The sequence below is a fragment of the Aotus nancymaae genome, unplaced genomic scaffold (genome assembly GCF_030222135.1).
Source record: "Aotus nancymaae isolate 86718 unplaced genomic scaffold, 86718_ANA_hifiasm-v0.15.2.pri h1tg000040l, whole genome shotgun sequence".
NCBI lineage: Eukaryota > Metazoa > Chordata > Mammalia > Primates > Aotidae > Aotus > Aotus nancymaae.
The window spans coordinates 105412935-105425805 of NW_026988454.1; the positions used below are offsets into that span (position 1 = coordinate 105412935).

Genomic DNA, 12871 nt, shown 5'->3' on the forward strand with positions numbered 1-12871 from the left:
TACATCAAAGCTGAATTCAGAAAAACTAAATACATTCTTTAAGCAAGAAGAGGCAAGGGTTTCTTAGGACACAGAAATCATAACTATTAAAAAAAAGAAAACAGGGTGGGCACAGTGGCTCAAGCCTATAATCCCAGCACTGTGGGAGGCTGAGGTGGACAGATCACAAGGTCAGGAAATCGAGACCATCCTGGCTAATAGGGTGAAATCTCGTCTCTACCAAAAATACAAAAAATTAGCCAGGCATGGTGGCGGGCACCTGTAGTCCCAGCTACTCCAGAGGCTGAGGCAGGAGAATCACTTGAACCAGGACCCGGTTGGCATAGGTTGCAGTGAGCTGAGATTGCACCACTGCACTCCAGCCTGGGCGACAAAGCAATACTTCATTTCAAGAAAAGAAGAAGAAGAAAATCAACAAATTACACTTACTGCAACGAAAAGCTTCTGTTCATCAAAAGATATAATTAAAAATATGAATATGCAAAATCAGAGCTAGGAAAATATACTCATAAATATCTGTACATTCTAGAAATTCCTATATTCTAGAATCTGACAAAAGATTCATATCTAGAATATACAAAGAACCCCAACTCACTATTAAGAAGGCAAACAATTTAATTTTTTAAATTGGCAAAAGACTTGAACAGAGATTTCACAAAGATAAACAGCCCATAAGCACATGAAAAAGTGCCCAACATCATTGTTCATCAAGAAAATGCATATAATAAACTGAGACACAAGAATAGGTAAAACGAAAAAGAGTGACAATATCAAATGTTAGCAAGGGTGACGAGTAACTAGAACTTTCATACCTTACCTGTAGGAATATAAACTAGTACAACCAACTTTGGATATTTAGTAGATTCTCATAAAGTTAAATATACATCTACTTCTGAACCAACAATTCCACTTTTCAGTATCCATCCAAGAAAAATAGAAACATACGCCCATGAAAAGACTTGTAAAAAATATTCAAAGCAGCTTTATTCATAAAAGCTATAAATTATAAAAGCTATCAAAATGGGAATGAACAAATTGTGCTATATTCACACAATACTACTTTATCAATAAAAAGGAACAATGTACTAAAAAATATAAATAAATCTCACAGATACCATGGCAATAACAAATCACACTGGAATCTTTCTTGGTTACTTGATAAATTTGGCCTTTCAATGAGATTTAATCTTTCACATGTATATGATAGTTTCCATTCCAATTGACTTAAAGTCAAGGTTCTACTTTAACTCTTTCCTCTCCTACTCACACTTACAGGAAACACACAGAAAAACATACACAAAACTCAGAACTGTTAGCTTGCTTTACATTCACAGCAGTATCAACATATCCATGTTTCCACATCTCTAATGTCTCTCAAAATGCTAAATTTGGTTAATTTCCTGGCAATTGTATATTCTCGTTTTAAAAGGAGAGAAACATGGGATAGAAAATGTATTTGCTGAATCTTCTCACTGGGAAAAGCTCACCAGTATTCCTTTACAGCCCGAGACCTATACAAACCTGAAATGGGCAGTGAGCTCCATGTGGGAACGCAGTGTCTGGTGGCAGGCCACACACTTTACTTGAAATGGAACATCTTTGCACAGAGAGATCAAAAGTTTCTTTGCAAAAGATGGAAAAGATATTGGTTGTGCAATTCCTTTGCTATCTGAAAGACAAAAAAAAAAAAACATAATTTGCAAAGTTATTTGAGTATAGAGTAACTCAACCTTCCTCCCCTTAGCCCTTCTCAACATTAGTTGGAGTAAGTAAAAGACAGTTACTTTGTCAATAAAAATATAAGGGAAGCCACTTTTCAGCCTTAAATACAAAGAATGCCTTACTCATACTCAAATTAAAATTTGAGTCTTAAATGCCAAGAAACAGAAAACTTCCAAAATATCATAACGAAAACATTATCCTGAATAAATATTTGCTTCCCACGTTTCTCTTCACTCTTCAAAGTTAGTAAGCATACTAATATGTACAAATAAATATTATGAATCTTTGTTTTTAAATAAGAATTCAGAGTCTTTTATTTTCACAGTTCTGAAACTAAGATGAGGATAAGTAATCTCAAGAATGATCTGAGAAGTATGATAAATCAGCAAAGATTAAAGTAGTTTAATAATTTTCAGCAGATGAGAGTATTAACATACCACCCAGTTTGAAACTCTGATGGAAATGATTCTTTCCAGACATATGCTTCAAACACTCATCCTTGCTGCTAAAAAGAAGGAAGCAATTTGGACATGCAAAACACTGAATAATCTGAGGAAGAAGGTTGTTGTTATGTCCATCATCTGTGGCTTCCTAAAACATAAGACAAAGCTGTATTATGGACAACTAAAATCAATACTCAATTTCTTAAAACCAACTTTCAAAATTCCCTATTTATCATTTATTTGCAATATCCTGTATCAATTTTTAACATGAAAGATGTTCTTCTCTGAGTGTGAATTATGGAACTTTTATTATCACTGAAGTCCCAAATGTAAAATTTTTAGTTTTTTTCCTCAAAACCAAATTATGGCCATCTATTGTGGTAATAAATATAGAAGAACATTTGCTTTCTATATATTTTTCATTTTTTACATACACGTTCACATGTAATATATAAATGCATAAATGTGATCACACCACACATACTTTTCCTAATGTGTTGCCTTCTTCACTTTACCCTGCATTATGTATTCTTCCAAAAATTTCTCCATGCTTAGTCAGCTACAAAGATACATAGAAATAAGCAAGGGAAATGTCATTGTTTTATCAAATATTATTTTAGAGACTCTTCTGCCTATTAGTTTTCTCATTCCATAGTATCTAAAGGAAATCTCTAAAAATCAGCTGGTACATCTGTAATTAATACTTAATGGTTGCAAACTATGCCATGGTGTGGATCTATTCAACTTAGTCAACATTTATTTCCAGTTATATTTTTAGTTTCATTGTTTTTCCCCCATTAGAAACAAGGATCTTGTAAACATCCTTGAATACATATCCTTACTGGTAGGTGCTTTTTTCTCATTTTCAAGAGTGGCCCTATAGGGCTAAAGGGTATATACTGAATATTAAAAGACATTGTATGACTGGTTTTCAAAAAGGCTCTACCAATTCACATATCCCCTAGTACTCAATGAGTCTGGCAATAATATATATTATAAATCTTTTCCATTTTTGTCAGGTTAGTTTTTGTATTTTTGGTAGAGATGGCGTTTCCCCATGTTTCCCATGCTGGTCTTGAACTTCTGGGTTTAACTGATCCACCTGCCTTGGCCTCCCAAAGTCCTGGGATTACAGCAGGAGCCACCATACTTGGCCTTCATTGCTACTTTAATTTTCATTTCCTATCTGTGAATTTGAGCATTTATTCATACATTTGTTAGCTACCTAGATGTGTTCTTATGTGAATTTTTTATTCATATTCTTTAGCTTTATCTTTCAGTTGTTTTGTTTTCTCTCTTTCTGATCAATTTGTATTAGTCCTTAGTTATTGAAATTAATTCTCTACCTCATTTTCCATTTTGGAAATATTTTTCCAGTATCTGTTTTGTTTATAGTCTTTCTTATTTACTTATTTATTTATTTATTTTTGAGACAAGAGCTCACTCGTCACCCAGGCTGGAGTGCAGTGATGCAATCATGGCTCACTGCACCCTTGACATCCCGGGCTCAAGCAATCCTCCTATCCTAGCCTCCCAAGTAGCTGGGACCACAGGCATGCACCAATATATCCAGCTAATTTCTTTTTATTTTTTGTAAAGGCAAGGTCTTTCCACATTGCCCAGGCTGATATCTAACTCCTGAATTCTAGCAATCCTCTTGCCCTGGCCTCCCAAAGTGCTGAGATTACAGGCGTAAGCCATTACTTGGCCTATGGTCACTTTTTAAATTTGACATAGTCAAATAGGTATGTCTATTCTAGCATCTAAGTTTCTAAACCTGGTTAAGAGCCTCCTCTATGTTAAAATAGGAAATTTTAAAAGTGTATGTATATTTGTGTGTGTATATAAATATAATTTCAATTCTTGTTAATCTTTATAGTAATAGCCTTAAAAACTGTATTGTGCCTTATATTTACTATCATTCACTAGAAACATCAGAACAGTTTGTGTAGTGCTTATAAGATGCAACCAGAAGAGAGATAAAAAACTTGTATTTATACTGAGCACATGTCAGGAACCACACTAAGGACCACACTGAGCACATGTCAGGAACCACACTAATGTCAGGAACCTACATTAAGTAGGTAATATGTTTACCTACTTAATCCTCGTAATAACCCCATGAGGTACCATCTTCATTATTTAGAAATAAGAAAATTAAAATTCTGATAAGTCAACCAACTTACCCCTCCTACCAAGTTGTACTCCTCCCTAGAAATGACAAACTTCCATTTAAACCCAGCTTTACAAACTTGGTTATGAATTCTATGCTGGTTTCACTACTCCCTCCCCACCATACTCCCCTCCTGTTTTAATTTGATGAGTGCCACACAGAAAAATAACACCAAGGAGGACATTTTCATTCCAATTTGAAGATTCTAAATGATGAGAGCAATAAAGGCATTTACTAACCACCAATTTATACATATTTCTCCTACTCGAAGAACCCTAAACTCAGAAAACCATTTTTGGTTTAATTGTGAGTTATAAATGAACTCACATAAAGTTGTTTAAATGATTTGCTCAACAGAACCAAAATGTGAATTCTATATAAAATTTTATTAGACTGTACCTATTACAAAAATATTGTATTCTTGGCCAGAAGCAGTGGCTCACACCTCTAATCTCAGCACTTTGGTAGGCTGAGGTGGGCAGACTGCTTGAGCCCAGGAATTTGACACCAGCCTGGGCAACATAGCAGGACCCCATTTCTCTCTCTCTTAAAAAAAAAAAAAATTTGTACATATATGGCATACCTGCAAATATGTTCTACAAATTGGGAGAAAAAATGGAAAATAAGATATGTGATAAAGTGCTCAATTCCTTTTTACCATATTTCTGGTTACATTAAAAGACTCCATACAAATTTGTACTATAAAAAAAGTAGGGCCAGGCACGGTGGCTCATGCCTGTAATCCCAGAAGTTTGGGAGGCCAAGACAGGCAGATCATCAAAACAAGCCTGGCCAACATGGTGAAACCCCGCCTCTACTAAAAATACAAAAAATTAGGCAGGTGCCTGTAATCCCAGCTACTTGGGAGGCTGAGGCAGCAGAATCATTTGAACCCGGGAGGCCGAGGTTGCAGTGAGCCAAGACTGCCACTGCCTGGGCAACAGAACAAGAATCCCTCTCAAAAAACAACAAAAAAAGTAAAACCAAAAATACCATTTCATATCCACTAGAATGGCTAAGTTTTAGAAGACATGAGTAAGTGTGGATAAGATGTGGAGAAACTGAAACCCACAAACACTGCTGGCGGGAAAGTAAAATGGTGCTGTGCATTACACAGCAGTTTGGCAGTTCTTCAAAAAAAATTAAAAAGGTGCCATAGGACCTAGCAATTTAACTCGTTAGAGGAGTTAAAACGTATGTTTACACAAAGACTTGGAAGTTTGTTTATAGAAGCATTGTTCATAGTAGCCAAAAGGCAGAAACAACCCAAATGTCCATCAACTAATGAACGGTTCACTAAAATGAGGCATATATCCATACAATGAAATATTATTTGGCAATAAAAAATGAAGAACTGATTCATGCTACGATATGAATAAGCCTTCAAATACATTATGGCAAGTGAAAGAATCTAGTCACAAAGGTTGCATATTGTTTGATTCCTTTTCTATAAAAAATCCAGAATAGATAAATCCACGGAGATACAAAGTAGTTTAGTGGGTATGTAGGGATGGGGAAGATGGGTTACCAAAGGAGAAAAGTCACCTTATATGATACAGTAGCCCTAGAAACAGAATAATGAGTGGCAACTCACAAATGACATTGAGGTAACAAAGGAGCTTACAGTAATATATCTACTACTGCCATCACAAAAGAGTGAGAAAAGCAGGATGCTGTCTGGTGATATAATAGCCATTTAACGGCTTTCGTGTCAAAAGCCATTAGAAACTTACTACTTAAAGTATAATTCAATGAATTACAGCAATGGCATCACCTAAAAGCTTGTTAGAAATATGAATCTAAGGCTTCACCTGGGACATCCTGGGTCAGAATCTGCATTTTAACAAAATTCCAAAGTGATTTGTGTGTACATTAAAGCTTGAGAAGGCCTAGTCTAGAGGGAAGAAATTGAAGATCAAAGAAAAACGGGAAGGAAGCAAGGAAAACAATGCAAATTGTGAATAATTTGACTTTCTTTCATTGGAGACTGTCATTTTACAAAACAGAATTCATACCTATAAAAACAGCAAGGCTTATACAATCTTCTAGTGACCTCTTCTGGTTGATTTAAAAGAGGCAATTACAACCCCCAATGCATACTAGTTTCCTTTAGAGTCCTGGTGATGACACAAATGCCAAGGAATAAGCAATCATTGAGGATTACAGGTCAGGCCTGAAGTGCTTTATAGAGTATTACATTTTCCCTTAATAACCTCATACATTAAGTATAAGGATACCATTTTGGGGATGAAGAAACTAAACTCACAGATTCAGTAACTTGTTAAGAATATGAAGCTAATAAAAGTAACAGTGGAATCCAGTTCTGCCTGACACCAAAGCCTTTGCTCTTTCTATGTTACCACACTGCTTTTCAGAAGGCTGAAGGTCATAAATCTACTTCCTAGAGAGAAGGCAAAAAGGAGTACAAAACAGCATGGAATGTGTGGCTCTGAGAAAAAAGAAAAAAAACAAATTAATGAAATTTGGGGAAACAAATTAGTAAAATAATTAATGTTAAAGTTAAACTACCTTCTCAAATTTACTAAAGAAAAAAGACATATACTCATTATAGCAGAGAAAACACTCAGTACATGGAATAGGGAAACGTGTCCTGAAAGAACTCTAGTTCTGAAAAACGCAGAACATCAGTAACCTACTGCAAACACTAAAATATGGAATGCAGTTCTCTTTCACCCTTTTTTCCTTCTTTCCCCAAATCTTCCGTTTGTCATGAAAATAGATAACCCTACCATTTCTTTCTTCAATATGTCTTTTGGCTTCACTTTAAGGTCTTCATTCTGAATGCCATTACCTAAGTCAAACAATTCTCTCAGAGCTAAATTACTGCAAAAGTCATCTAAACTGGTCTCTTTGTCCACATCTCTCAATCCATTCTGAACAATACTGTCATTTTAATGCCACTCAGTTTCTTCAATGTCTCTAAAAATAGGGGAGGAACTGGGTTCTAAAACTGAAAGTCCTTCTAGCTCTAAAAGAATAATGTGGTATTTTTATCATGTCACTGTTCTGTAACAGTTCCTTCTTGCCAATATCGTTTAAAATCTTGTGCCTTTATGATCATGTTACTATTTATTTTTGTTAGGAATCCCCAAGACTATCCTAAGGTTCAATGGTTTGTTAGGAGGACTCACTAGACACAGCATATAGTTGTACTCATAGCTATGATTTATTACAGTGAAAGGATACAAAGTAAAATCAATAGGGGGAAAAAGCGCAAAGGGCAAAAGTACAGAAGAAACCAGGTACAAGGTTTCAAGAAACCTTCCCAAAGGAGTCATAAAGGACACATTTAATTCCTCTAGCAATGAGTTGTGACAACACATGTGAACTACTGACTACTAGGGAAGCTTATTAGAGATTCGGAGTCCAGAGTGTTTACTGGCGTCTGGTCATATAGGAAATCTCTGCCTAGCATGTACCAAAATTCCAGACTCCCATAAGGAAAGCAGGTGTTGGGCATAAACCACACTGTACAGTATTACTGTTTGCACAGTAGGTGACTCGTATCAAGAGAATGAAAGAAAACTCTCCCAAAATCCAAGTTTTCATACACCAGCCAAGAACCAACATTGCAAGCAAGACTTTGTAAAAATAGTAGACTCAGGCCTGCTATGTTAACTCTTTTTTGTACACTATCTATTCCTGCAGTCACTATTCTGTTTAGGCTCTGCAATCTTACCTAGAATTCTATCATTTTTATTTTCCATCTATCCAAATCCAATCCTGGAGAATCTCTTCTGTTCCATAAAGCTTTGCCAAATTCTCTGATACTTCTCTCCCTTTCTCTGAACTCCTATTTCACTTACATTGTACCACTAAGGCTTGTTTATTATACAGCACAAGCTCCTTGTGTTTAAGAACTATAGTTCTTCTGTACTACAGTGCCTAGTCAATGTTGAACAAGATGCGGGCTCTCAAAAACTAATGAGTGAGTGTAAAATAAAATCTGCTTCAAGATGCACATCTGTTCTGGGAATGTTCTCTAGTGCCAGTACAGAGAAGGGGAGGGCTGCAGAATTCAATTAGATATACTTAGAATGAAAGCTTTAATTCTCTACTGTGAACCTACACAGAATCCAAGCTTTTCCCCACATTACTTTCCAGGTATAGCTCTACATAGAAGCGAATTCTGAAAACATGTTTTTTGTTTAAAAAAAAACCCACTGACATCTGAAATAAATGTTTTACTATTTCAAAATCTAGTATTTACTCAGTAAATCCAATTTGATATTTACTCAACTATCCAAATATGGATATTCTTAAAGGTTTTTAGTTATCAGAATATTTAATATGATATTATTAATAATAGCAAACAATACAGTCAATGGAAAATTTATTAAATTGATTAAATAAATACTATATTCATACAGAAGAAAACTATTCACTGATTTAAAATGTGGACGTGTATGCATTGATTCAACAAATATTTAAGCTTTTATGTTTGCAACACACTGCTTTAAATCACAAAACAATTTAAAAACCTTATCTTAAGCAAAAGCATTTATCTATATATGGAGAAATACTAAAAACACATATATCAAAATGTTAACAGTGCTTATCTCTGTGAGATTAAGGGTAATTTCTTGTCTTTTTGTTAATATTTTAAAAATTTTCCACAATGAACATACATTACTTCTGCAATATTAGTAAGTCATTAAAGATATCTGCTATCAAATATGGTAAAAACGTATTAGTGTTCTGTATTACATGGATTTGCATATCCATAAATCAACTCATGCCCCTTAAGATTTAAAACTTAACTTGAATTATATAACACAGCTTTTAAAATACTAGTTACACTCCTTAAAACTAGCATTAATAAAGAACTTGTCATTTACTGTATGACTCCAACATTTCAACGAGCAGTGAAAGATAATGAACTTAAGAACAGGGTTCTGGTTCTCATCAAGTAACGAACTCAGAGTATCTTTAAACGAAGTAATTTAATTTCATAGAGCAATTCCATGAAAGGAAGGGCTTTGATGATAATCTCTAGGACTGCTGACTTTAAGGTATCAAGTTTACCTGCCTATAATAACTAAGTGGTCCAAATCATTTTATTTTCAATCGACAATCACAGTTTTGATACTTATGTATATCACTGGTAATTGCAAGCTTAAGAGCAGCATGTAAAAACCTACACTCAACTCCATGGCTATCTAGAAAAATAATACTCAATTTAGGACATGCTCTTACCTTACCAAAAAGGTGATCTCTATATTGCTGCTGAGTAACAAATTTTTTATAACATACTACACAAGCAAAGGAGCTGATGAAAGGTCCATGTAGTGAAATTGTTGGATCACATGGAGAATGATCAAACCTACTCAGCAAAAGAGAGGTAACATTAGATAAATCTACATTCTAGGGAAACAACTATGTTATTTCGTTTGTGAAGCTAAACACATACACACACACTCAGAACTTTGCACTTTTCTACTGATATTAAGTAATGTTCTTCATATTCAATAAATATCAAGTAGTTTCCATATGCTCAGCAATTCCCTCAGATAGTGACCAACAGTTAGCACAAGATTTCATATGTACTAAATATCCAGTAACATATATTTAGGCATTTCTTACCAAACTGGTAAACTTCTCATTTGAAAATTTTAAGTCCAGAGTCTTTTACTTCTTGCCTTGGTTACCGTAAGACTCACAACTAACTTTAAATGAATCACTGCAATAATAATCTCATGCTAAGATTTCTAGTACACTTGTTTCCCATAATGGCTTTTAATCCTTTTAGTGTTCATTTTTACCATTTAATAAATCTGATTATAAAGTACCTGGAGCACTTTAGTCAAAATACAGTATGCTATCGTGTTCTGTTACTTCCCCTATCCCAGATCTAGGTTTGACTTTACTTAATTTTCTACAGAATGCTTCAACTCCCTCTAGAAGCTTTCTTGATAAGGTAAGACATACCTAGGGTGAGACATATGTAAAAGACAACAGCTTAGATCCCCAAACTCTCAATTTCCCATCCTTCAACTATTAGAAAGGGAGGCTATGGGGATTCGAATGTTTAATACAACATTCCCTTGATACCTACATTCTCAAGCTCCACTATTCAAAAACTCAGTAAACTGGTTGGGAGTGGTGGCTCACGCCTGTAACCCCATCACTGTGGAAGGCCGAGGTGGGCAGATTGCAGAGACATGGCTTTGCAAAAATTAGCAGGGCATGGTGGCGCACACCTGCAGTCCCAGTTACTCAGGAGGCTCAGGTGGGAGGATCCCTTGAGCCTGGAAAGTGGAAGTTGTAGTGAACTGAGATTGCCACCACTGCATTCCAGCCTGGGTGACAGAGCAAGACCCTGTCTCAAAAAAAAAAAACAAGAAAAACCCAAAGACCAAAACACAATAAACTGATAAAATGGGTTTCAATAAATAGATATTTATTATCAATTTTGCTTATATCAGTTTGCTTTTAACATTTATTTTGTAATGCGATATTAGCTTTCTTTGGGCTAGACCAAATATCTCTAAGTGTTTCCTGACTCTTGAAATGTACATTTACAGGCTGGATTTCTCTAAAACTAACCTATCTGAATTTTGATGTAAAAAGTCTGTTTAGAACTTTATGAGCCATATCAGGGAAAAAATAATATTTAAAACCTATACTCATAAAGAAAGCATATCACTAGAATAATCTGACTTTACCAATGATGAAAAAATTATAATGGTACAAAATAATTTGAGTTTGGAATATAAAGCTATGATCACAATGGCAAAAGCATATACACTTTCATTTCACAAAATCACTTTGTAGCTCACGAGATACTCAGCATCCACTATTCTGAATATCCTACTTACCTTTTCAAATGTCCTAAGAGAAGGTGCCCATTGTCAAACTCCTTGTTACAGTGCATTATAGGACATAAAATTGGTTTCCCAGACACCCGCATTTGGCCTCCTCTTCGGAATGAACTTTTTGTTCCAGAATTAATTGTGCCTGTTTTGAGTCCTGCATCATCAGAATATAAGTTCTTAGGTTATTATTTCAGATACTTGTCCTTTGGGCTAGTGATCAAAATTTGGACAAGACAAAGAAAATTATAATATAGCATCAACTGGATAATCCTAATTATAATTGTTTACAATCTCTCTTATAAAAGCTATAATAACCTAAAAATAAATAAGCTGTGACCAAAGAGAAAGCCCTTAATGTTTCCAAGTAGCATTCTCTCTCTCTCTTTTTTTTTTTTTTTTTTTTTAAGATGGGCATCTTGCTATATTTCCCAGGCTCAATCAATCCTCCTGCTGTTGCTCAAACTACAGAAGCATACCACCATGCCCAGCTCCAAGTAGCACTCTCTAGAGGGAAAAAAAAAATCCTTTTCTTTAAGCTCAACAGCTAAGAAATGTTAAAGACCAAATGCATTAGAAAGTTAAGACCCTACTCCCTTACTTTTGAGCAGGTGGGACTTATAGGCACATGCCACCGTGCCCAGTCAGATCTTTTCCTCTAATTATTATTTTCTCTTTTAACTATTTTAACTGTGTTATAAATTTAGCTATATTATAGAGGGCCTGAGCTCTATGAAAATTATATTAAACAATGTAACTAGGGTAGAGAAGATGGAGTGAAGAAAGCAGGGAGGCAAGGAGGATAAGTATGTTATTTTCTTTTTTATTTATTTATTTTTAAGAGACGGAGTTTCACCATGTTGGTCAGGCTGCTCTCGAACTCCTGACCTCAGGTGATCCGCCTGCCTCAGCCTCCCAAACTGCTGGGATTACAGGCGTGAGCCACCACACCAGGCAAAGTGTGTTATTTTCTGAGGAATCAAACCACTGATCAAACAGCTCCAATCTAGACATTAAGTAATACACATGTGAGGAATAACAAATTTATAGAACACAAAGCAGAGATTTACTTACTGTTGATATCTCTCCCTTTTCTAGTTAATCTATTTTGTCTCTTCTCTTTATCCCTTTAAAAAGCCAATTAGGAAATAATTTGTCCACCATTTTCTTCTCCTAATTAATCCCCCACCATCCTGGTCCATTTTTCATTCTTTTCTTTCTTTATAATTTTTATCTTAAAGTCACACAACTTGTAGATGAATCCCCCAGCCAAATGCTCTCAAGGAAAGTCCCAACACACGATATATGATGAAAAATTTAAGGAGTTGTATAAAAAACAATTGCAAAACAACCACAAATATTCTGATTCACAGACAGTATTATTACTCTCTCTCTTATTACTATCTCTTGTGGACTATTTCACTCAAATGCTTTGAATGTTTCCTACAATAAAAACTAAATATTTATCTTTATTGAATTTTCTACAAAGCCCCTAAGCATTTAAATAGAATTATTCCTTTAGGACAATATGACTTTTAAATCCCAAAATGGTTATATATGATTAAGGTTTTAACTGCTTTTCCCTCTTTTAGTCTTTATTGGGGAATACCTCTATCAAACTGTCAAAAAGTTTATAAATATGTTCTGACAACAAATAATGGACAGCATGGAATTAATCATATTTTAGTTTTAACAAGACA

General features: G+C 34.9%; 1 protein-coding gene across 7 annotated transcripts in view; it reads right to left on the bottom strand.

The window, feature by feature from the left end:
- ZNF451 (zinc finger protein 451) overlaps nucleotides 1-12871 on the bottom strand; it is a 114224-nt gene that overhangs the window by 27100 nt on the left and 74253 nt on the right. For all 7 annotated transcript variants that reach the window (XM_064360944.1, XM_064360943.1, XM_064360942.1 and 4 more), the window contains 4 exons: nucleotides 11178-11328; nucleotides 9556-9682; nucleotides 2160-2313; nucleotides 1522-1669 (listed from right to left, as the gene is read on the bottom strand). In XM_064360944.1, the coding sequence (XP_064217014.1) occupies nucleotides 1522-1669; nucleotides 2160-2313; nucleotides 9556-9682; nucleotides 11178-11328 (580 nt within the window). The remainder of the gene's footprint in view (nucleotides 1-1521; nucleotides 1670-2159; nucleotides 2314-9555; nucleotides 9683-11177; nucleotides 11329-12871) is intronic.